Source organism: Andrena cerasifolii, chromosome 15 (assembly GCF_050908995.1).
Source record: "Andrena cerasifolii isolate SP2316 chromosome 15, iyAndCera1_principal, whole genome shotgun sequence".
NCBI lineage: Eukaryota > Metazoa > Arthropoda > Insecta > Hymenoptera > Andrenidae > Andrena > Andrena cerasifolii.
The window spans coordinates 6,387,252-6,414,568 of NC_135132.1; the positions used below are offsets into that span (position 1 = coordinate 6,387,252).

The 27,317-nt window shown below is 40.5% G+C and overlaps 1 protein-coding gene across 1 annotated transcript; it reads right to left on the reverse strand.

Moving 5' to 3' along the window:
- LOC143376923 (uncharacterized) lies at positions 1-27,317 on the reverse strand. The gene is made up of 3 exons (XM_076827719.1): positions 25,652-27,317; positions 2,133-2,334; positions 1-122 (listed from the first exon to the last, which is right to left on the reverse strand). Exons 1-3 carry the CDS (start codon positions 25,718-25,720, stop codon positions 1-3), a joined length of 393 nt encoding a protein of 130 aa, XP_076683834.1. The 5' UTR covers positions 25,721-27,317.

The following is a 27,317-nucleotide window of genomic DNA, read 5'->3' on the forward strand; positions in this document are numbered from 1 at the left end:
TTACCCGAGTGATGGCCACTCCCCATCAGTGGTGGTGGTTGGGGCAGAGGTGCTCTTATTTGGAAGACTCAAACGTGGTCCGATGCGAAGCGTCATTGGACGCCTCCTGCGCAACGTGTAATCTGTAACCACGATAGGATAAAAGGTTTCCCACGAATCCGAACGACGCCGTGGCATTTTCAGGAATTAGCTAACGCTAGAAAGACTGATCGCGCGACAGGAGATGAAGCAAATTGGAAAGATTGCCAATGAGGGGTGGGCGCCGACGACGAATTGCAATCTGAGTGAATCCCGATGGGTGGTTTCACGTGAAACGGTTTTGTCACGGATTTTATCCGTGCATTTATTCCTTCCTTTACTACCCCCGCTGGTTGGAGTGACGCAGCATGATTTCCAAACGTACGATTTAATCAGTGGCAAAAAGCTTTGACCTTTCGAGTTGGTCAACCCTGGGGGCAGTTTAGCTAACGTAATAACTGAATAATATTTGATGGCTGATATGTTTCGATTGATTTTGTAGTTGGGGTGAAGCGATTCAGAAATGGATTAATTGATATATCTGAAAGTTACAAGCAGCTGGAGCAAATATAGCAGAGAATATTATTGACGAAAATATCACCGTTTTTTGATACCTTTACTATAATGGGAAAAAAAACATTGTTAGATTTTCTAAATTCAAATTTAAAAAATACACATGGTAGATAAAACAGAACCGTGTTCTGTAAAATGAAATCCGCAGAAAATACGTCTCATCTTTTCCTCGTGTCAGGTTTTTGCAGTAAGTTTCCCCATCTACTTTACTCTACTAGCGCAACTTTAGCCTTAAAGTGTGCCCCTTAAAGAAAAGTATAATTCCGCTGCTTAAACAGTAAAAGTTTCTTACGCAAAATTTCTCCGCAAACCAATTAGAAGTTTAGGAATTAAATTTTTCCCAGTTAAATACTGAAGCCAGTCGGTAAAAAGGGTATTAATAAGACACGCCGGTAGCAATTAATAACGGTGTAATGAGATTGACTGAGCAAGCTGGGTGTCCCTTCTTTAAACAGAATGAATCGATGATTTCCTGGATATAATAGCCCCATTGTGAATGGTTGCGACTCGAGCCAGCTTAAATGTGTTCGGGACGAATTTAAACTCAAGCTGCCATTTATTCTGGAGGCAGCACTACTATTCTGAAGCTACCATCGAATGAAATGTCTTTTTATCCCACCATACAAATCACGCACACTTGCGTGTCCATTTTCCTTGAGGAAGTAAAATGAAAATTCTTATTACAGTAGGGCCGGGTTAAATTTGCACGAAATCTGCCCGATTAAATTAAAAAAACCATACCCACTAACATTTTGTTTTGCGACTGGGGTCACACTCATCCTTCGTCGTCTGGGACTCAGCAAAACATAGCAAATTGACAAGGAAAGTGAACAATCACAGCGAGTGCAAGCGATAAGAGATAGACGTAAGTACTTTGACCAATTCCGCAGGCATTACAAATATCACTTTCCACAATGTTCATCCTATCTTTGTGAAAATAGTACGAATGGATAGGTGGGGTTCTCCCGATGAAAATGAGTACAAACACGACAGAAATCGGATTATTTTTAGGATTGCATACGCCGGTATAGTACATTCGTCTTTACTTATCAGTAATCATAAAAATAGTCCGATTTATGTCGTGTTTGGACTCATTTTCATCAGAAGAATCTCGCCAATCAATTTGTACTGCTTTCGAAAAAATTGGATGAAATTTATGGAAAATTCCAATTTGTCATTGCACAATATCTGTTCACTTGTCTTCTGAATCTCTTACGAGGACAATTATTCTTGGAACCAAAACAATACCCTGCCCACCAGAATTTGAAAGCGCGGATCGGACTTTTTCGAATTTAACCGGGCACCACTGTAGTGATGAATATGAATTGCTACGTTTTAATACCTAAAAAAATACAGTAGAAGTGTAAAAAGTAATAACTAAAAAAAGAGAAAATTTAGAAACAATAGTAGGTGAGAGATAAACAAAGAATATTCTGTTAACAGAATTTGTGAACGTATCTCTATGCAGATGAGAACAGTTCCCTTTGTGGTATTCGTTACTGTTGTGCGCCAGAGAAGGTGAAAGTAAAATTCATTTTTACCGTTTGCCGAGCAGAGGGAGTTCCGCCCTTGGAAAACATGCGGCGACAAGTACTGGGGGTGCGGATTCGTCGGGGTTGGCGGGGTGGTGCGACTGCTGGGCACCGCCATGGTCGTCCAAGGCGGTGCTGCATCTTTCGCGACGTCTTCCTCCGCTGTGAAGGTGGGCACCTCATTGGTTACCCGTACTTCTATTCCCACAGACTGTTAAAAAAAGAGAAAATGGACAATGAATTAACAACCCCCAATTAACACGAAACTCTCGATCTTCATTTTAACTTTAAGTGCCTCAACCTGAAGACCTTAGTAGCGCATTTTCTTAAGTGCTACACTAATTTCTCCTGGGTTCAAGTCTAATGAACGCAGTCCCGCATTGTCTTCAATCTATTTAACAGTTTCTCGACGTCACATCTGCAAAAATTCCTTCCTTTTCCATCGAAACATTATTATAATAAAAAAAAAAAACACGTGTGCAAGTCTTTTGTACCAGTTGGGCTTTATGCCTAAATACACTCTGGTTCTATTAAGAGCAGAAAGAGATGATAGACTCTTCCAAATGATTCCAAGGGTTACTAGGACCCTGTTACGAAGTTACTTAATCATTGAACTTTACCACATGCACTCAGAATCCAATATCAACTGAATTGTATTTCATGAAATTCCAATCACAACCAATTAAATAACCAGCAAGGTCGATTTTCCCTTATGTAATAGAAGCACCAAGTGGTGCGGGGAATAATGACACTAAATTCAGCGTTAATTATGCGGCAATTACCACAGCATGTGACACCAAAGGGTCACGCTTGGATACTCGAGGATACTACTATCGATAAAAACCCTTGGGAGCCTCCACCATCCTCAGTCGTCGGGAACCCGATTCTTCGCTTGTTCTAAGGGAGGCATTGATGTAAAAGAAGGGTCACGAGCAGATACGGTCAAGGCCTCGGTCCAAGCTAAGAAAAAAAGCCAGGCAAAGTGATGCTTTAAGGACAGAGCACGACTTCAGGGGACTTTCTAGGACAATCTTCTTTCGTCGTTCGATAACGAGAGTCCCCGTGATATTAATAGCTCCACCTTACAGCTCTCTAAATAAATAATTGAAACTTACGGCTGAGGGCTCTTTCATCAACTCTCTAATTGTGTCGATGGCCATCGCTGAATCAACCATGTGCACCTAATTATTTTCAAATTTTATTGCAATTAATTTCCCTACATTGGCTAGTGTGCGAAAGAAACGTTATAGAGAGCGAAAATGTGAGGGAAAGGAATACAATAATGCGAGGCTAGAAATAACTTAAAGAATCGGGATTCTAAATGCCTAGATTCAGAAAGCAAAGTAGTTTTCGTATAGCATTTGTCTGCTATAGTGGGGACGAAGTCAGTTGGCTGTTGAAGGCTACGGAGGAGGGGCCTCCCCACCACTCTACCTATTGTTTCTTCACGCAAGCGCGGAGCAAGAGTCGGGACCTTGAGCAGACAAATGATTTTAGTCTTACTGTAGCTTTATAATATATCAAATAGATAGAAATCTTTTTTAAAAAGCTGGAGTTTCTATAGAAGTACTACATCGCAACCATACTTTTGCGTGCTTCTTCCATATTTTTATCGCGGTGAATTATTCACGATTGGCGACACAGCCGTGAAACTAGTCCTACACCAATTCGCACTTTAACCACAAAAAAATCCGGAAACATGAGGGTCTCGCCTTCATGCAGTGAAATTTATGGGTCGCAGAGCGGAATTCTGTATTTCATTCGAGAGTTTTCACATTCCTCTGTCCACCCACACAAATACGTATTGATTCCACGAGTTCAGTCAACAGGTAGCCAGCGCTTCCGCTCGAGCTCTATATGCGTCTGGAACAGACGATCTTTTTCACCCCTGCTGCCTTCTATGTAACGGACTATTCCATCTTATACGAGTCTGTAAAAATGGAATTCTTCAGTTCCACGTTGGCGACGTTTTAGATTCATATTATCGAAGCATGTGCAGGCAAGGAACTCCTGTAGGTACGTTATGGTGACATTGAATGACAGTAAAAATAATCAGCACGGGCGTGTGTCTGAGAGGCATACAGGTAGAGGAGGAGAATATTGAGGATGGATGTAAATCATGTCAGCAGTTATCGTTAGTTAGGATCGTTTGTTCCTGTACTGAGAATACAAATACCGAAATTGCCTCGATAAGCTGATTACAAAGTCTAGACTAGGGCAACGTTATGATATTAAACTCTATAGGTGGAAGACGCTGACAAGAAGTTTTTAATGCAAAGTTACTTAGACGTGCATGTACTTTGGATTGTTTGCGTCTAGTGGTAGAAGTGAAATGGGACGAAAGCTGATTCAGGTAAGTTAAAGTTTCCTATACTTGTGGTGTTAGGGTGATGTCACTGATGTCCCAACATTTACACTTACAATCTTCGAACTCGGTACTTGGAATTCGAATTACAATTACATAATTGGATTTTCGAATCCTTGAATCCGTTAGCAACTGGATAGTTTAATTCAATAACACTTTAGCACCTTAGACTTACTGTCAAACTGTTTGGGACTGAATTTTTGGACTCTTTGGGACTGGAGCTTTGGACACTTTGGGACTGGAGCTTTGGACTCTTTAGGATTACAGTCTTAATGTCTTTGGACACTTTGGGACTCAAGCTATGGACTCTTTGGGACTCAAGCTTTGGACACTTTGGGCCTGAAACTTTGGATACTTTGGGACTGAAACTTTGACACTTTGGGACTGAATACTTGGACACTTTGGGACTGAAGACTTGGACACTTTGGAACTGAAGCTTTGGACGCATTGGGCCTGAAACTTTGGGGACTTAAGTCCTCAAATTTTGGACTCTTTGAAACTGAACATTTGGATACTTTGGGCTTGAAGCTTTAGACGCTTTGGAACTGCAGTCTTGGACACTTTGGGACTGAAGCTTTGGACACTTTGGGCCTGAATCTTTAGACACTTTGGGAACGAAGCTTTGCACTATTTGGGCCTGAAACTTTGGATACTTTGGGACTGAAACATTGAACTCTTTGGGACTGTTACTTTAAGCATTTGAAAACTGAAACTGGAAACCTAGATAGAACTATGCAGAAACATAGCAATTTGGAAATACTAAAAACTGCCCATCAGAAATTTAATTCAGATTTTTGAAAATCCTCTTTAATGCAACTGCAACTTACCTGAATTCACACGAGAGAACCAGAACATGAACATGAACCACCAGCCGATTACCCTCTTCCTCCAAGACGATTGATTTTATTTCACCCCCTGCACCATCCCCTTTGGTAGACCACGAATCCACGATATTTAACATCTAAATTATTCGTTTCCCCGCGGGAAGGAAATTAGTTTGCCCCGTTGGTTAAATCATTCAACTCCTTGGACCAGATAAATTAGGCCAACTCAACCGTCAAGGTTTTACAAGTCAAACAGTTGAATAATTCAAGGTTCTCAAATCGGAATCACTTTGCAGAAGTATAATCCACTAAATAACCCATGGGTGCTGCGGAACGTCTTCGTTTTAGTAGATGTGGGATTCAAGTGGAAGCCCCAGAATTGAAAAATCTTTTAATCATCGATATCGAAAATAGGGGATCGTCGATCCGAGCTTTCACGTCGGGGATGAAGAAAAATATTATCGGCCTCGTTTACGCAACACATGTTTCTCTTTGGCGACAAATATTTATCCCTGACGCGAGACTGCTCTATTGTCCCACGGGCCTAGAACGTTAATTGCGTATCGATCGAGGGTAGTCTACCAGCTGTATTCTCTTCTTCACAACGGGGTTTCTGATCTCTTCCCGTGGAGAATTCCAATAACGACATGCCTAGAATCTCCATGTTCAATATTTATTCAACTAATCGCCAGCGTGGCTGCGAGGCACGTGGCACGTCTTCCACAAGTTTGCAATCTAAGCAACTATTAACAAACACTTTCAGAACGTAACTGATCGTACATTTTTACATATTCAAACGACACCTGTCTTCCATTTAATGGAACGAATTTAACTAAAAACAAAATGGAAAATTAAAACTAATTTTTAAAGCCGACTGGCTCACAAAATAATTTTACAAATATTTTAGCATATTTGTACTGAGTAATGGACTAGTACCTACACGTTTTTATTTCTGCTATATTTTAAAGGCATATAGAATTTTTTGCAGCTGGATTGGAAGAAAAGAAGGATATTAGACCAAATGGAAACGATTTTATATTAAAGTTTAAAAAAATACTATTAAGTAACAAAAGATTGTAATAATATTAAATATTATGAATATTCATATTAAAATATTATAAATAATAAATATATAAAAATTTAAATATTATTAATATTAAAATGTAAATAATAAATATATAAAAACATTACAAAATTTAGAAAGAAATTTTATCGTACGAGGCTCCATTTTAGAGTAAATCAAACTTGAAAATGAGCGGACCACAAGCGTCAATTTGTGGGCGTGGCTAAGCATGCGCGCGCACCGCGAACTTTCAAACCCAATTGCCCCGAAACTAAGGCCCATACGAAAAAACTCCATTGCACAATTTCGATTTTTTCACCCTCCCTAAAATTCATCAACTGCAAATAAAACAAAATTCAGCTTTACGAACAGTAACATTTTACAATTTCCAACACGGCAGAACAATTATTTTTCATTGATATATTTTACACATTTTTATTCTCAAACGTTGATCAAAGGAACAAGCCCAAAGTTACGCAGTTTAGATAACAAAGTCGAAAGAAGAAAAAATCACGTCCCACGGCACGAAGTCTCATTTAATCTCACCCCCCGTCTATTGCTTCATTCCATCGAGGAGATCCGCGGCTTATTAGGTGAAAATTCGACGGGCGGGTTTAATCAGTGGAAAGAAACCCGCCTGTGCGCTGCCTGTCTCTAAGAACGTCCGAAGGGACACGACAGAGATAGAGCTAACGAGGGATGAATGCGAAATCTCCCCTCACGTTTTCGGATAATTTATTCTACGCTCGGGGCTGTTTGTCGCCGGTCGAATCTCAGGGGATTGAGGTTCCCGGATACTACATCTAGCCGTGTCCGGGTGGGAAAAGAGAGAACTGGCGAATCAAGTTTCTCGAGAGAAAAAAAAGTCCCGAGGTGTTGTCTGCGGGAAGAAAGGAGGGTGGCTGCGATATAACTGAAACTGCACGCTCCTAGAGTCGACGAGAGAGCTAAAATTACTCGATATGAATCCATAACGAGAAATAAATTGAAAATATAATATCGAGTTTTTCCCCCTCTTTATTTCGTTCTTAAGTAAATCATGTTTCAAAATTAGGGTGCGTGAAACGAGATGCCACGAAGCTGCATATTTTTTAGCAAAGTAGTATGAAGCAAAAGCAGTTCAGCAATATAATGCTGAGATTCGTTTGCAGCCACTTGCAACATTCTCAAACTCGATTATCTCGAAAACTGTGGATAGTACGAAAAAAGTTTATAACACATTTTCGACGTATTTTATATGGCAGAGTCACCCCCTGTTTAGTTGAATTAAATATTTCGAGGTATAGTGAAGCTGTAAGCCAAACACTGTGGTACACACAGTGCTTCTTGCTAGGGTTTCAGGTGTAACAGTAAGTTTGCCAAGTAACATTCAGTAAGAACCTAGGAGTGGACTTTCTAGCTTAAAATAGTGGAGATTGATCTAATTTATCCGTGAAAGCTCGTTCGCCAACACCCAGGATCAAAAGATTTCAATCCCAAAGACAAATGCACTGCGCCCAACAAACGCCGACTTTGCCATCTTATGCACAAAGAGAAATGTATTGTTTCAAGCGGGGGAATTTGCATTTATATAACCCACGAATTTTCCCCGAGCTAAATATGGGTGCATCTGAGCGTCGTGTAGCTGCGTTCGATCGTGTACTCCCTCGGAGCTATCAAGAATTTCCATTCGAGCGTACACAGAAAGGGGTGCACCGTATCGTTGTGCCAATAGGGACATGAATTGTCTGATAAATAGGTCAGGAATTATTATAAAAATTGGCAAGTAATAATTTTACCACTGTTCAGATTCAAGGAACACTTTGTTTATTTAATTGTTGCAGTGGAGAAAAAAAATTGGGTGTTAGTGGCAATAAAGGAAGAAATTAATTTTAAGAAATTGTTAACGGTATAGTTTCAATCTCGTGTTTGTTTGAACAATTCAACAGTAAGAAGTAAACTGAAATAAGAAAATGCAGGAGCTGCTGGAAGTACTCAGGCGAGAATGGATTTTTCCTTTAATTAAGAATGCCCGGAAGATCTGCGCGCGAAGAGGTATCGAGTAAAGGGATATCTTAATTGCAATTTCGCATGGGTATAATTATCGACGTGAAAATTACTTCTGAGATATCGGCGCCTGTTAATTGAGCTGCCATTAACGGGACACCTTAGCGAGGGGCAGGAAACTGGCGACAGTAAGGCGTCCTGTAACTTCAACTGCCAGAAGCAATGCTGGCTCTGTGAAAAATAAGGGGTAGTATATGTGTACAGGTTCCGTAATGGAAGGGAAATTACTGGCCCACGGGAATTGGAAAAGTGAAGTCAAAGATGGAAGGAATGCCCCTCGCTACAAAGACATTCCCGCTTGAGGGTCCATAAATTGGTATCGTAATTTATGCGTTAGGTATCTAAATGGGTAATAAGAGGCGAGATTTCTCCCTTGGGGAACAGTAGTTTTGTTATCTCAGGAAGTAGAGGAGAATCTTTGTTAAAAATACCGAGGGTTGCTGACGCCGCGTGGTGATCGAAGAAAGGCGCGAAATTTGAATTTTTAAACGACTGATCACGATGGGCCCAACAAAGTGGCGACGAAAGTTTTGGTATCTAACTGGGGGAGAATCTCCACTTGGCTAGTAGTTTATTCGGCGAAAAGTTTCCCCTCGGACAAGTGGTAGTCCAAGCTGGCAAACACTTGATGATGACGCAGCAGTGTGGCTGTTCTCGCTCGCAGGAGTCCCAAAAGGACGGCGGTGGGATCCTAATATCCGGCCAGGCACCGAGCACCGTTATGCTTACGAGCTGTCGACGAAGACAAATTGAACCGTACGCTTGACAGAATCCCATACCAACGAGCCTGACACCTCGCTGGCTGATGGAAACAGAATTGGCTGACGATCGCAGATCGAGATACTGGGGGAAGAAAAGGGACGAATAATAAACATTGCATTCCGTAGCCCTGGGATCTTCGATCGCGTGAGTACCAAAGCGGAAACCAAGACCGCGTCGAGGTTATCATCAAAAGACACCAGGATGGAGGTAGACAGGAGGGAAAATAATGAAAGGGGTAGTGGGATTGTAAAATTAATGTTTGTGTGAAGTGCGGAAAGAGTAAACTCGAGTGTGCGGGGGATGAGGAAATTGCAAAATGAGAATTCATATGTTGGGGATTAGGAAAGTAGATATTTTGGGAATTATCTAAGTATTGGAGGTGTTAGGTTCTTGCATTATTAGGCATTTGGTAAACAGCACAATTAGGGGATTGGGCATTAGGCCGATTGGGACTCGGGGCGTATGAGAGTCGAGGCATATGGGACTCAGGGTGATTGCGACTCAAGGTGATTGGGACTCAAGGCCCAAGGATTTATGGGACTCAGGGCATATGGGACTCAGAGAGTAGGGGACTCTGTGTGATTAGGACTGAGGGTAATTGGGATTCAGGGCGATTGGGACTTAGGGCGTATAAGAGTCGAGACATATGGGACTTAGGGTGATGGTGACTCAAGGTGATTGGGACTCAGGGCCCAAAGGTTTATGGGACTCAAAGAGTACGGGACTCAGGGCGTATTGGACTCTAGGAGATTGGGACTCAGAACGATTAGGATTCAAAGCGACTGAGAATCAAGATGATTGGGACTCAGAGGGTAGGGGACTCTGTGTGATTGGGACTGAGGGTGATTGGGATTGAGGGCGACTGGGACTTAGGGCGTATGGGACTCCGAGTGAGCAATGGGCCATAAATTGTATCAGCCATACGACAATTGGGCCTTAAAACGTGTATATACTGTATATCAATGCGATTGAGATTTAGGGCGTGGGCATATTAGAGGGATTTGGTTATTAACATTTAGAAGACCGGATTTTTAAAAACAAAATAGAGGTTTTTAGTTTCCAATTTTTTTTATATGTATATAACGTTTATTTTGTGCAGAATTAGGGGACTTGCACAGAGCCCCCAAAGGGGCTTTGCCGGTCCGGAACAGTAATATAATTTTTAACATTTATTTAATTTCAAAAACACGGTATGTCTGGGGAAACCAACTTTATCGCCAAACATGTATTTCGTATTTTATAGAGGAAGAAATTGCCACCTCGCTAAAAACAAGTCACACAAATCACCACTGTAAATATATACAGGGTGTCCCACGCAATCATCTCCTAAACTATACATTATTGAAAAAACTCCAAGTAAAATCTGTAAAATATTTATACACATTCCAAAATTTAAAAGCAAATAAAACATCAGTATCAATTTCCACATCTTTCAATTCCAAAAGATGCAAAATTAAAATATTCAAATCGACAATATTCACAATACATTCACCTCCAAAAATAAAAAGAAAATAGCATCGCTATTCGCGTTACCAATCCCCCCAAAAGATCACAATTCTAACACTGAAATTCACATTATTCCCATTTTCAACAGGGAAGCAAACGACCAACACCATCTTGCGCATTGGAATTCACTGAATCTCAAAAACACTGCAATCTCAGAATTTTACATGAATGCAAATTTTCGTCCAGCTGGCACAAAGAGCAGTTACAAGAACCCTGACAACAGGAATTTTACCCAAAACCCAGACGCCAGATGCGGGAAGACGATAGGCCACGTGTTTCATTAACAGCGAAACCTCGTTAAATTTCCCCTTTGACCACCATACAGTCGCCTTCGCAGCGACTCCGCGTGCCGCGATACATTGGCTAATTGAATTTAATTCCACCAGGTGAACGTGATTAATTACTTTCAATTATTAGGTACCAGCAAGAGATAATTCCGAACAAAAGCAGCCCGTAACACGACGACTCGCCATAGGCTCTTCCTCAGCTCTTAGGGTGGAAATTAGAGAAGCTCGGGGACTTCCAGAGATGGCAGCAATACTTCCTTGTCGTCGCAGCCGGGGTGCGCCGTTTGTCATCGACCAGATGAATACTTGCACCGAAAGCGACGATATTTCCACGTAACGAACGGCTAAAATAACGATCAATATTTTATATTCATTCTGTTTGAGATCCTAGAAGGGATTCCAGGGAAATATGTGCACAATAAATTGTGGGAGATTATTGTGTACACGGTACTGAGGAAACATGATATCATTTGGAAAGAATTCAATAAAAGACGAATAAGTGCAGACATTTTTGCCATTAAGGAAATATTATAAATATCGTGGAAATATTCCAGGAATATTCGTGATAAATATGTTACACTGTATTAGAGAAACACGAGATAGAAATTACTATATATTGATAAAAAAAACAAATTCAAATTTTGGTTCGAATTGAAAATTTAATTTAATAGACATTCATTGAATTGTGGAATAGTATTGGGTTAATATTGGTTAATGGAATAATGACATATTAAAATGACAGTTACTGAAATAATATTGTTTATTAAAGAAACCGATTCTCGTTAAGCGATACCCCGAGCCGGATTTTAGGGTGCATTAATGGCTCTGTTAATCGAATCGGGGATCACTAGATCGAGGTCCTTCTAAATGGAATGTCAGCTATTCGATTAGTACAATAATATCCAACTTTTTCACTCGGCAACGCAGCTTTGAAAGCTTCGTTTCATTCGAGCCGCGGTTTCGCAAAATAAAAGCTAACCCGCGCTGGGTGTTTTATGGTTATACGGGGGAGATGTGTGTTGTCGTTGTTGGGGAAGGGAAAAAACAGGATGCGAGGAATGGAACAAAGCGGGACGCGACAGATGCACTCTGACATATAGCAAAGGGCAATATCGACGGTGTGTGTTCGACTTAAGAAACTTCTCCGGCTTCATTTCCGCATTGTACGATCGTCACAGCGAGTTTACAACGTAACATTGTAGCAATTAATAAAGGGAGAATAAATAAACCAGTGGCACGGTAGAAGAAAAATTGTTGATCATTGAAATGTTCAGATTAAAGAGTTTGGAATTATTTCAATTAAGGGTTGCTAAGGAATTATTTTATTCAAAATCACATTTTATAGATTGCAATTTAGTTTCTCGAATTTATTCGGTTCACGGGGTCCGCAGGGGGAGGCTAAAAATTGTTTACTTTTTAAAACTAATTTTTATTAAGTTTACGCTAAAAGAGTAAATATTTTTAATTTTTAATTAATTTGGCGCTACAAAATTGGCTCAATTTTATATTTTCATATTTTGGCATATTTGTTATTAAGGAATTGATTCAAATAATTAATGAAAAAATTGAAAACAGAATATCGTATCAAGTAGCCCCGCAGTGGGGTAAATTGATACATTTTGCCTTCGTCCAAATAACATTTTTTCATTCATTTTGTATATATTTTCTCAAGTTTTCGCTTACTATATATTAAAGAGGAAGGACCAAAGTATATTTTGGCATATTTGTTATTAAGGAATTAATTCAAATAAAATGAAAAAAATTTAAAACAATATCATATGAACTAGTCCCGCAGTGGGGTAAATTGATACATTTTGCCTTCGTCCAAATAACATTTTTTCATTCATTTTGTATATATTTTCTCAAGTTTTCGTTTACTATATATTAAAGAGGAAGGATCAAAGTATAATTTGGCATATTTGTTATTAAGGAATTAATTCAAATAAAATGAAAAAAATTTAAAACAATATCATATCAACTAGCCCCGCAGTGGGGTAAATTGATACATTTTGCCTTCGTCCATATAACATTTTTTCATTCATTTTGTATATATTTTCTCAAGTTTTCGCTTACTATATATTAAAGAGGAAGGACCAAAGTATATTTTGGCATATTTGTTATTAAGGAATTAATGCAAACAAAAATTTATAAAATTGAAAACTGAAGAACGCACCAACTAGCCCCGGTCTCCCGTACTATACCAAACCTCGGAAAAACCCTCTAAATAAATAAAAAAAAACCCAAATTTTTTGCACCCAAGTCCCAGAGCTTCACCACCATCGCATGAAATTTAATAAATCACAGAGCATGCCTAATTAAAAAAAAAAAGACAGGCCTGAAAGTTTTCATTAAAATGTGTCTCCTCTAAAAATGCGCAGATTTTAGCAAAAGTTCCGCAGTCCACGTTATTAATCGGAAGTTGTTTATTCCGACTCCGCGTATTTTTCGGGTGTCCCACATACAATGTATTTTCCCCAATCGCGCATGATCGATTTCCTAGCCGCAATATCATGAAATTAGCAAACACCGCGACTGGGTAGCTCGCGACCATTTCCCACGAAAATGTTCACCTCTGCGCGCCGTTCCGAAGGGGACACTTTTATTTCAAACGTTTCATATGAACGCAAAATTGCGTGCCTCGGACGCGCCGCGAACGCTGAAGAAAATTCGTCGCAGCCTGGGATCGTGCTTGGCATTTATTCGGGTGACGGAGACAAAACGCGAATGCTACGTGCAGGCGCGGAAAAACACGGTTCAGCGTGCTTGATTGTCGCGAAAAGTAGGGGCCGCGATAAAAAGTCGCGCTCGAAACGAAGACGAGCGTTTGTACGTGTCATCAAGTGTATCATGAAAATGGAACCGGTCCTGGAACGCTGAGCTATGCGGATCCCACCCCCGCGCCCCCCTTCCTTTTATTTGTCTTCCTAAAGAACGTACACACTGCTCTCTTGGGGTAGGAGGGGCTTTAACTGTGAATCTCTTATGGCAATTTGAAGTTTCCCCGAGATACAGGATGTTCTTGGAGAAAATAGCATTTTCCCTGAGATGAAGCAATTTAATAGCAGCGAGGATTTGAGAACATTTAAATCGCATATTATGAGGCAGTGATTCATAAATTTCTTTCTGTAACACGGGAGTAGCGAGGGTGGGGCAAGGGCAGGCGTTTGTCAACCCCTTGGCACAGGTAAAAAATAAATTAATTGTTCGTCCAAAATTAAATTAATTTATTATAAAGTATAAATACATTAAATTCTGAAGTAATTCTGCGTAACATTATTTCGACTCCTGACTACGTGCATAAATTTAAAATTCGGTTTCACTATTTATTGCCCCTCCCTGAAGGAAATCCTAGATACGCCCCTGTTCTGTTAGAATGTGTTATTTTTCTGGCTGGGATTAAGTAGATTTTATGGAAACACAGATACTGGAACCTCTGCGAGAGAAATACGAATGTATTTATTAACTGCTGCAAGAAAGATAGTAAAATTCAGGGGTACAGTGGCTAATTTGTAGTTTAGGTAAAAAATCGTGTTGGAATGCAATTTGCGTATTAAATTATGCTTTCTGAGAATATAAAATACAATTCGCGATGCCAAATAGAATATAACTATTCTTTAATGGTTATCGTTTTTTTTTTCGCGATACTACCCTCCAACGTCGTGCAAAACGATGGAAACTGTTGCATGCACGTGTCGTTAGCAATGGAGTTCAGGTGGTTGTTAATGATTTATTAAGGATTTCAATTCTTATTTTCGCAAAATTGGCTACAAATAAAAGCCTTTCTTCAAAACTCAATACAACCTACACCAGGGAACATTGCAACACTTTTCAAAGTCGATTTTCTTAAAAACGAAGGGTTGTGTGAAACAACTGTATCCCATAATTTTATTGCAGTTTTTAATATCGAATCAAATTCCATTAGGGTTTATACAAAACCTGACTTTTGAAACAACCGGTTTTCGAATTCCACTATTCCCAAAAACTGGTTAAACCGGTTTTCGAATTCCTCTATTCCCAAACAACCGGTTAAACCGGTTTTCGAATTCCACTATTCCTAAAATACCGGTTAAACCGGTTTTCGAATTTCACTATTCCCAAACAACCGGTTACACCGGTTTTCGAATCCCACTATTCCCAAAAAACCAGTTAAACCGGTTTTCGAATTATCACAGAAAGAAATTGCAATTCAAAATAGTAAATAAATATTTGTACTTATTTTAAAAAAAATTCGTTTCCTTAATATTAAGGATTTACAAAAATATATTCTATCTATACGAAAGCGAATAAATGAAAAAAAAATTAAATTAACTAAAATCTAAGTTCGTTTAATATTTATGCATCTACAAAAATATAACACAATAACATAGACTGCGTACAAAACCAACTAAAAAAAGAACTAAAATCCGTACAAAAAATAAATCTTTTAAAAGGTGGTTTTCCAAATTATAAATCTTTATTCCATTTAGTATTTTTCTACAGAAAATATGAACTCGTGAAGATTAGTTTTGCAGTAAACTGTTACCTACTCCAATATGCTTGCGTCCGAGGCGATTCCAAGTTAAAATGTCAAGTTTTTTATTTAATTTTAAATTTTTTAAATTTTAAAACCAATGTCCAAATTTTACAAATTTATAAATAAAAATCAGTTTCCCAACTCGATTTTTAAAAACCTACAAACCCTACATCCCATTTAATTTTGCTCCAAATTACACCGTGTCACAAATACAAGTAACTATAGTCGCAAGAATCGCAAATCGTTTTCACACTTTCTGATTTTGCACTTATTCCCATTTCGTTTATTATCTCGCTTCGACATGACATAATTAAACTTTGCGATTCGTGGATAGATAGAGTAACGTTCAAAGAAAATTCATGCCAATTGCCAGATGATTCTAAAATTGTATCCACCCTCTACAGGGTCAACCACAAATGGGGGACGAACTTTGGGGGCCCTTTACCGTATTGTAAAATATTTTTGCAAAAGACAATTAATAACCATCGACTTCAAATTACCAACGACCCCAGCACGAAGCGCGATTAAAGTCTCGCCAGCTAATTTCCTATTAGAAATGTTGCACAGCACGGGAATCGCATTAAATTTTCTCAAGCGCCAAGCGCGACGCGTCGTCCTAATGGAAACCGAGTGTTTCCCAAAAATGGTTCCGATAGACCGTGAATTAATCCCACGAAACGCTGCGATATTAGCTAGGAGAGTGGTCTTTGACATTTGATTCGTGATCAACGTGATTAAGGCAGCCCGGAGAACAGCCAGCATTGCACCGGGACGCGATACGAAGGGATATTTGTAGTCGACGAATTAATTACAGGACTTACTGGAATTTCAGAGGTGGCAGCAGTAGCTAGTATTGATTCGCGCGGTATTTTCTGGGATTATTTTCGAGGGATGGAAGTTGGAGAAAAACGTCTATAATTGTTTCATAATTCAAGCTCAGAGTCGAGAGAAGTAAGGGGAGGATCTCTAAGGATTCGTGGAGGGTTTATTAAAAAACTTGGGCTCCCCCTTGGGGCGCACATTGTACAGATTTCGACGAAAACTATGCCAGTTCTGACTTCCCCTTTCAACAATTCCTATAGATCCTATTTTATGAAACACTTCATTTTTTATGCATAAAGACATTCCCCAGGAGGGTGGTCGGTGGAACAATGAAAACGGAGACCTTGATGGTTCTCTTTTTGTGAGAAACATTAAGTTTATGCCAGTCGTAAAGTATAAGAGGGTAGCAGTTTATCAGGCTCCGAAAAAAAGTGCGCTTAATTGGTGCTGGCACTGGTCTTCGGCCACTAAAATTACTCTAAATTGTAATTGAAACTGAAATTTAGAGACCGTTGGAATTTCCTTGCACACCTGATTTCGAATGCTACGAAATATCGAAGCCAATTAAAAAATATCACTCGAGAAAGAATTTCATTCGTCACGAAAAAGATGAATGAAAAATTCTTAAAACTATGGAACAAAGTGCCGCGAGGAACTTCGAACCTGAAGGAGGACCTGTTGATCGCAACCCCCACGTTTTTCGAAATTAGTCTCCACTGAGACTTCGAGGCGTTCCATCGCGACCTTTGAAATCCGGGGGCAGCTCTTCCGCGTGCAGCAACCTGTTTAGCATCAATTACTTTCGTCTGTAATTATCGCGACGGGGGTGCGCTATCGATGGTTGACCTTTCCACTTGCGACCGTGGCGCGCGTGCGTTTCGATCGCGAAAGACGAGCATAATCGGGGGGCAGTTAACGTAACGCAGACAAAAACTCCTGAAACATCTCCCTCTCGAGGTTTTTATCAGGATAATATGGTCTTTAAGGGAGGGCGCCATTCTGAGCGAGGGGTGGTCACGTGGCCTGCGAGAAAATCAGGGAGGAAAGGTCGTGACCATAACCTGTTTGAGAAAGGTCGCAGTCATAAAGAGGGGACGTCGACGGACGAATATAATCAAAACAACCGAAAGATAAAAAGAAGTATCGACAGATGGCGTTTTTAACGTCGCCACGTGGGGGCATTTGAAGGAAAAAAATTCTGCTACGCGAGTCACTAACGTAAATTCGATATATTGAACTGTTGTCCTTGCTGGTGGCACGCTAAAATAAGCGATTCGACCGAACGGGTAAAAAATGGTATTTTTTTTCAGTCGACTTTGTAGTTTAATCAACATTGTTATAAAAAATGTAAACCGTTGTACGTAACTAGGGAAAATGGTAGAAATATTACACTGGGTCATTCTGTTTGAAAGTCTAAATCGAAAATATGGAATAAACTCTTTTGTGTGAGCTTTCGTTTTTGAAAAAAAAAAATATTTGCAGTTCAATTTTATGCATTCGAATTATTATTTATTTTCTTTTGAATTATACCACTGTTTCTTTGACACCCTGTATATTTGCCTAATTCTGCCCAGGTCTATTTTATTCATTAGCTATTTCGTGGAAATTGTGGGCACCTCGTTTGTAAAATGTTTTCCAAAGAATGAAAAATTAATTCTCCTACTTTAATTATTCCATAAAGTGCGAGACTAATTGAAAAAGATTTCTTTACTTTGCGAAGACCGGGAACTTCTGACCAGTGAAGGTTTCTTGAAGATATGAAATTTTTTATAACGCTGCAGTCACGTGAGGAACTAGCAACGCAATCCTTTCCACCGTGGTTCGGAGTAAACTGTTTCATTACCAATTTATGTATTCGTTTAAGGGTTTATAAAAGTTGGATAAAAAGGCAGGGAGGTGTACGCTTTGCAGGATGTGCGCGCTGTTTTCTGCGAAATTATAAAAAACACGCCCTTTAATTAAGTAGAGTGAACTTTGACGAAGTCACATCGGTAGAAAGACGGGGGATACCCGCAGAAGCTGCAAAACAAGTGAAACAAGTTAGTGTTTGGTCAGCCTCGGTATGTACTTCGTTCTCCCGATGGGCAAGCATCGAATTCTACGTCTTGCTGCTATTAATTTGTTAATGTTACTGGTGTCTATTGATCGTTGAAGTACTCAGAGCGAAAACTAAGTAGACCTGCGTGTGATTTATGCAACCGGTTATGTAAATCATTTCTGTATTAATATTCAATTATTTTCTTATAATTGGAATCCAACATAACCCTTTGAACAGTCTCAAGCTACCCTTAAGCAAAGGCATAATAATTAGTTCTCCAAGCTTTTCGAAAAGTATTGCTAAGGTTTGCAAGTATAAAAATTTATATTCAGAAAAATGTGAAGATATTTGGTAAAATATCTCAATTAAATAAAACAGTTAAACAGAACAAGAATCATCTAGCTGTAATATTTCCATCACAATTTTCGTGTTCATATTACAATACTGAAATATATTTTTATTAACTATGGAATTAAATTTGATTATATGAGGAACGTTTATTAAACTTTTAAACCTGCAAAAATATGTAGTGCTGCTTGAAAAATGTATAATCAAGCAGAGTTTTTCATATTTGAGATTAAAATAAAAATGATAGGATATTTTTCCTTTTCAATATTCGGCGTTGCAGTACGCCACCAGGGGGAAAATGCCGCTGCAATTATTCAGACTGTAGCAAAATGGCGAGCATCGAAAAAAAGAAGTCCACTTCCTCGGCCTTAATTAGAACTCGTGTAAACAAAACGATGAAAAAGACGGCTGTTTGGTTTTATCTTTTTTTAGCCTTGCGTGTCTTGAAACATTTAACAGTATCGTGATCAAAGTAGATGCGTGAGGCGTTCAGGAACTCTTTAATCGAAATTCCAGCGCGAGTTTATCATGAACGCGTATCGACCTCCAGCGAATTAAGTTCGATAGGATGCTGCGGGTTATTATTACACGGCCAGCCTTCCCGGGCGCCTTATTGTTCAAAAGCTTTCGAACTCTCCCGCACATTTTGCCAAGAAAATTACTCGTAATCCTCAAAATTTACTGCCAACGATGAAAATATCATCCGACGAGATTCTCGGTAAATAAAAGAAATCTCGTTTACGTTTTAGCATCGAAAACAGTAGCATCGAAAATAAATTGAAAACACACATGTTGACATAGATTGAAAAGTTTTAATTTGCTACACTCAAATCTGAAATTTGGATTTAAGTGTTTCGGGAAATTTGAAAAGAATGTAAGGTGGACTTGTGAATTTTTAAATTTAGGGGAGAATAATTACCCCTAATAATTTATTAAAATTTCTGCCTTCCCATCTTGAAAAAGTTATTTCTTAATATTAAATCTTGTCAGAATAATATGTTAAAATTATATGGAAGCGATTAAAGTCCAATATGTAAGATATATAAATTATTGACATAAAATGCAAAAGTAAATTTAATAAGGAAATGGTCACTTTTGCGCCTAAATAAAGTAAACGTCAATTTATTACGTATTTTGTTTTTAGAAACGAATATACTCATATAAGTACGTATCTTATAATCATTTTGTATTAAAAATCCATTTTGTAATTTTAAAATAAACTGTGCCATTTTTAATGTTTATATTTTTTCATTTTTCTTTCCCACGAGCAACTGTTATGGTTGGGGGCGGTCGAAAAATATTAAACACAAAAGGGCGCCAACATTTCTGAAAAATTTTTAAATATCAAGTTTAACATTTATTTGGGAATTTTTATTTGGTACAGTCAAGTCACCACAAAAATTATGTGCCCCAACTTCAACAAAAAAGTCAAGGCCCAGACTATACAAATCTACGACCAATCGCACTTTCCGCTTCAAATATTGGACCACCAAAATTGAATTTAACCATTTAAAGATGGGAACGTGGATTAGAATTATGCACACCTTCCTGTAAACAATGTTTCGTGCAACCCAATCGATACACCCTTTAAGGTCACCGTTTGAGACAGTTCCGAGCGGATGTTTTCGAGGAACAGATAATGTGTCTTGCACGTGTAATGGAGCCAATGCGTTCCGTGGCCGAGCGTATCGGTGCCACGGTGCACGGTAGCGCAATTATTTTCATCCGACGTTGCCCATTAGTTGGCAATCTAATTACGGTGTCTCTGGCTCCCTTTCCCATAAACTTGGCCAAACATGATGGTCAATCCGTTCGTTGTGGTCGCCATTTCGGTCGCGTTCGCGAGCTAACGAACAGAATGGGCCGCGTGAAGCGGTGTGCACGTGTAACGCTTGAATGAGGATCCACGGAACTGTCAAAATGTCGATTAAAGTGAGTTTTCTTTAATAAATTGAGGTTAGGAAGGACAATGGCGGCTTTTTAGGTGTTTAGGCGGGAAGACGACAGATGGCGCGCATGTCTGGGCCCACTACGGTGGGGATAGCCTTTCAGTGGGCCCGAGGAAGCAGATTATTTTGTACAGACTGTAACGTTTATAGAAAAGCATCGATTTCCGCTGAAAAATATGTTCGCCACTAATCTTTGAAAGAAGAATGGGATATAGAAATTAATTTTGGGAACTTCTCGTTAAAATTCTTTGCTTTCATGTTCCTTTTTGTTGTTCCTTTCGATTCTCATTCTGTCGAAAATGGCTGACATGAAAAGCTGGGAATCTGATACTTTAGAACTAAAATGAAGTGTATCATTTTTCAAGGGTTACTTTTAACGGAATATTTATTTAATTAAAATTTATATCATCGGTCCTCTTTTGCCAGAAACAACGCAACAGCCTCCAAGCATGCACACTGTACGGTAAACACTCCCCTCGCACAGTATTAACTCTGAAATTTTCGGGAAGCCATTAACTTTCAACAAAGCGGCGAGCTTAAACTTTCGCATTTCGCCATAACGGCAATTGGGACGAGCGGGGCGACGCGTTAAATAATTTAAAAAAACTTTTAATAATGCAGCCTCCGTCCAAAACATAGGAATGTGATCACCAAATCCTCCGTGAATTTTTAACATCTTAATTATCCGTCCTTTTTGCACAAACTTTCCACTTAAAGGACAAACAAAAGAAGAATGAATTAACTCAGTATCAATTTAACAAAAATTACCATTTCCCTGCTTACTCTCTTCAGTCCCAACTCAGCAGGAAATTATATTCCAAAAATCAATGCGCAATTTCCCACGCAAAGTAGTTAACAAAATTTTAAAAAAATATGCCCCAAAACAAACGGTCTTTTTTGGAGAGACTGCTGCCAAGAACAGAGCCACTAAATTGGCCTTTTCAGAGTGTAGAAAGGTCCCATAAATTTCATATTCAGCTCGGAATGTACCGGGCCAAAAAGCGGAGGGTAAGAAACAAAATTACACGGGCTTAGAGAACAGCAAGGGCGGGGGTGACATTTTGCGACTGCTTCTCCCTCGTGGAGCCAGGGGCGGGAAGGCGGTTTGAAATCTTGATTAAGGAAGTCATTATTTGCACACAAAACGCGCAATTCCCTCGGTCTCGGGCGATCGCACAGAGCCTCCAGCGTCATCAAATAGACCCACGAGCGCGACGTCGTTTAACATCGCGAATGAAATACACAAACGCGCAGGAAGCCTTTTTCCTCGCGACGCGAAGATTGCACCAATTACCCTCGGACCATCCGTCCGGCGGAAGAGACCCGATGCAATAAGGATTTCTCAAATGACCCAGAAGTAAGGATTCTGTATTGTAATAAAAAGGACATTTTTACTGAAATGCGGTGTCCTATAACCTAAAAATGTCCTTTTTTGTTTTATCCACAAGTCAAGCGATCCACTCGCCCCGGCAAAATTCCATCACTATTTACTAGATCCAAAAAGGAAAAAGAAGGACGAATCTACAGTTTGATAATCGTTTCAAAAGGAGGACGTTTTAAAATAAAAACAAATTTTAGATATCTGCTTTTATTATCTAAGAAAATATTCATGCTTACGTTACATTAGAATAATCTTGTGGCTATTACATATTCAAGCCGCGATTTCTTTTGCTCTCACCCCCTAATATGGTTCCATTTCATAAAAAAATAGTCCCTGAAAAAGATTTTTGCAATCGGACAACAGGAAAGGGTGCCGACCAGGCCTTAGAGTTTAACATTCATCAATAGTTTGAATTTGACGAATTTCTCAAAAATGGTAAGCCCTAGCGAAATTTCGTTCAAACAATATTGAAAGAGCATTCAATTTTCTACAATTACTGTATATATAATTTTTTCGAGCTTCCAACCATTTTTTAGATAATAGCGTTTGAATGTAGAGAAATCTGCGCTTCGCGCGTCCATTGTCTATACGCGTGTGGCGCCGACCTCTCGATATTCAAACGCTATTATCTAAAAAATGGTTGGAAGCTCGAAAAAATTGTATATACCGTAATTGTAGAAAATTGAATGCCCTTTTAAAATTATTTGAACGAAATTTCGATAGAGCTTACCATTTTTGAGAAATTCTTCAAATTCAAACCATTGATGAATTCTAAACTTTAAAGCCCGGTCGGCACCCTTTCCTGTTGTCCGATTGCACCGTTCTAGGGGGTGGGAACAAATAAATACAAAAAAAAAATTCGACACGTATAAATAAGGCCCACCCTAATATATTAAATATAAATATTTTTATTTAGAGCCTGAATATGTAGTAGCTGCAAGATTATTCTAACGTAATGTAAACATTAATATTTTCTCACATAATGAAAGTAGCTTTCCAAAATTTGATTTTATTCTACAACGCCCTCCTTTCCAAACGATTTCAGACTAGGTTGTCTCCTCTTCATTTTTCGATCTGACAACCCAGAGGCTACCCCTCGTGCCACGTGGAGCAGCGTTACTTCCCAGAAACTACCCATTGAGATCTATCTTTGGCGTGCATTGAAATTTATATAGAAATTTATGAGACGAAACCGCGGCTGGCTACCCGAGTAATACAGTTTTATGGCCCCTACGTGAACTCGAGTTCCATCGCCGCCATTCACTTGGAACTGCGGGATAACGTCGTCCAGGGGCCAGGGGAACGCTGGACTGACTGCTCCGGGAGCAGGCGGGAAGTTCGATACCCCGAAATTGGGCATTCGCTGGTCCTGCCAGTCGCTGATCCTTGTATTGCCGTTAGGGGACGTTTCGAGATCAGCCGTGAGTTATTCACGAACGCCGACGGGGGAGACGCGGGGAAGCCGGGGGTGGATGTATTTTGGGATTGTTTTAATCCTATTTTTATACCCGCCGGGGGAAATTATAGTCGGTCTAATCGCGTAGCACCCCTGGAAATAGACGGGCGGGGTTTTGATATTATTGAGCTGAATGAAGGCGGGACGAGGTACTACTAGGGTGGATTCCGGAAGGGAGGAATTATATCGCGAAACTGGTGGGAGAGTTTTCAGAGGAAATTTCTGGAGATGAATGGTAGTAAGCCAAATTGGAACTGTGCGCGTGTGAACCTGTAAATCGTGCGATAATTTGAAACCCGTTTTGAAGACGGTGCATGGCTGTAACAGGATGGTCCACCGGCTGCGATAATTAATCTAATTATCTCTTGCGATGCAGAAAATGTGAAGGGGAATTAACAAAGCTTCGAACGCTTCTCTGGTGCCGAGGGGAAAGAATTTTTTTCAAAATTATTGTTTTATTCAGAATAATCCCAGTTGACCGTGTCTTTTTCCAAGGGGGAGTGTTTTCGTGAGTTAAATTGGGGGTACTTTTAAGGCGATTTCTGAGGTGTAGGTATTACATTGCTGAATTATTCCCTTTCATTATGTTCGACAGTGATAATTTTTGCAATAATAATGCCGACAAACGCTTTCATTAATTCTCCAGTATAGCAGTATAGCAGTGATAATAATTCTTAGCGCACAATCCGAACCCGATCTGCGCGGAACAAACACCAAATTAAATCAATACCGAAGACAGCCAATTTGAATAATTATTTTAACATGGAATTGGATATTTATTCAAGCAAGAATACAATAGAATACATCGCAGCTTAGGTACATATCACTGCTTATTCCGTTTGCATTGAAACAATATCCATTATTATATAATTATATCAGAACTGTAACCCTTTCACCTAAACGGCAAATCTAGTAAGACAGAAACGAGAGTGTAGAATAATTTCTGCATTAAAAATGACCCATCGTTAATTTCCTTCCAATTATTTTGGGCTCCATCGCTCGCAAGAGGGTGGCCGCCATTTTTTTAATTTTCCCGAGTCCCAAGATATTCGCGGTGAAACGCGAGCGGTACGCGTTGCAAAACTCGCGTGGAGCTCGGTCAGACGAAACAAACCCGATTAGATTCGACGTTATACCAACTCCTGCGTGTAAACGCGCGAGCAACAGATTGTTCATGGAGTTGCCCCGGCCGAGGGGGTAGAAAAGTTTGAACGAAATGATACGACGCGGCACGAAATGTATAAAGCAGGCCGGCTGATTGGCGTGGAATAAGAAAAAACGAGCGAAGAATCGATCGATCGGCCGTTTACTTTGCCTGCTCCTCGATGAAACAAGCGACGCGCCATTCCCTCTTCGACCGACGTTTCTTTTTCTTTTTGTTTAAAAATAGGCCCTCGCGAAAGTAAGACTGCTGCATTGATCGCAACTCCTGCAAGTCGAAGGCAACAATTTCCCACTTAACAGGGGGTGCTCAGGCTGGCAACGAAAGTTTTAACGAGCACAATTAATTTTAGAGGCCATCATCGGTTTTCGAACGCCCATGTTGCGAGCCCGTAAATGCTGCCATGAACGTGGAACGTTATCGTGTACCTTAACGTTATGGACACAATGAGAACAAGGCGCGGAGGAAAATAGTTACTCATGCACTCTTCAACGAATAATATTTTTAAAAACTGACTTTAGCTTCTACATACTTCTGGGTAGGATTCTTTAGGCCTCTCAACATCTTGGCCATCAAAGACACTTCAACCATACAAATGTAAAACAGAAGTGAAGTCTAAAATAAAACCTCGAACTATTCGTGAATCGATCCACAACCTAACTAGGAAGCTACCAAGGTCAAGCTACCTGCTCCAATTTCCCGCGAAGAGAGTCTCATGGCGTCAAGCAGTCAAGATTAGGTGACCATCTGGCGAAACCCTGTTCTACTACACAGGGCCGGGGTGAACTTTTGCGGAGCCAGGTTCCAGAATTGTATGGAGCCGAAAACGCATTTATGTATACCTCTAAATTTTATAATAATAAATATCTATGCATAGGGCTTTTCGTGGACCAGGGGGCCTTTTAAAGCGCGGGCCGGGTTCCGGGGAACGCTCTCAACCCGCCTCACATCGGCCCTGCTACTAGAAGCTTCAGGCAAACACTGTGCTTAAGACGAAGCTACTCACGCGCTGCATCGTGACGCTACCGATGAGGAAGTCCCATACCCACGCGAAGATCCGCGTGCAAATGTGCATAGACGTCACTACCAGGGTGTAAATATTCCTCCAAGCGTCCGCGACACCAGGACCACCCAGTGAAGGAGCTACAATGCTGTCCCCGTCGAGAACTCCTCGCCCGAGCCGTGCCTATGCCTCATCATCCGTCAAAAGATAGCGCAAAGTTCCGGCTGGCACCACTGATTCCGCACGACTGCCATCGGCTCATGTTTTCCCGCAATCCATGCTACGCCCTCCGTCTAGCGCCTTCAATCTTCCTTCCCCCTGCATCTCAAACTCCTTGGACCGCTCCACTACGGCTAACAGGATTTTCTGGGAGAATAGCTTGCCCCGGCAACCAATTCCAAGCCCGCGTTCCTTCGAGTGCAGTCCTTGCAGGCCCTTGACTCGAGCCGCAAGAACAAAGCTACAGGTAGCGAGGCGATTCCCCGGGTTCTTAGTTAGCTTTGAAGACCAGGCTACTCGTTGTCTGACCTCCAATCACAAAAGCAATGTCCACTCTGCTGAGGTCCTAAAAAGGCATTCATCTTTGCGCTCCAATTGCTTGCCCCAGTAATTACGCTTCACGAAACAGGGATTAAAATGAAAGAACAAAGCTCTAGGCAGCGCTAACAACAGGTTCACTGGGTATCTAGCGTTCTTAGAAGCTTGGACTACCCTTCGACCTTCCACCACGAAACGCACGTCCACTTTGTCGAAGTCCTGAACCGCGTTCCACTGTACTGTCTAATCACTTGGAGTAGTAGTCTGTGTTTCAAAGAGTATAGATGAAGGATCATCTAGGAGATGAGGAGTATGTGGAGGAGTACGGGTGCTCCTTTGAATTCTGCACCCAGCTCGGAAGCCACAGGTAGCTTGAAGCTGAAATCTATTAGATTTAGGCTCCAGTAGAGTGCCCCAAGGCGTAGGATCAGTTGATTGGATTATCCGGTTCGATCCTCGGCGACGAAGCGTTGCGTCGAGCCTCGACGTCGATTACGCAACCACGGGAACGTACGATTATCGACATCCCGCGATTGTCAGTGCCAGTTATTCGCCCGCGCTACCATCCGGGCGTCACTCACGGAAGAAGACATCCAACTGTTCGCCCTGGCTGACGAGTAATTACGCTCCCGTCACTCCGCACCACTTGGAGAACGGGTACACTAGTCCTACACCGCTTCACGACACTTCAATGGCGCTAAACAGTGCACTATGGCCCTAAGCGCTGCCTCCTATATACACCAGCTACTTGTTGATCGACACTAGCCCGCGAGCGGCACACGAACGGTCACCCAAAGACGCCACAATTTCTCACATGGATCCGCTGATTGGCCTGACGTGGTAGGCAGTATCAGACCCCAAGTGTTCAGTGATCGAGGAATGACGACGTCGATGCTCATTGATCGAAGACGTCGAACTTTTTTCGATGTTCTCGGAATGCGATTGTTTTTGAGAAAATGGTCACTTGGGTGTGGATGTGTTGGGTTTTGGTGTAACGGATCTTTTGTCGAGACGCGACGAGCACGAACAGGTGTCACGGGGTCGGGCGAAGGGATCCTGAGCGCAGAACCTCCACGGAACACTCTCGTCTGAAGGACTGAGCGACACTGACGGAAGAAACGCGCGCGTGCCG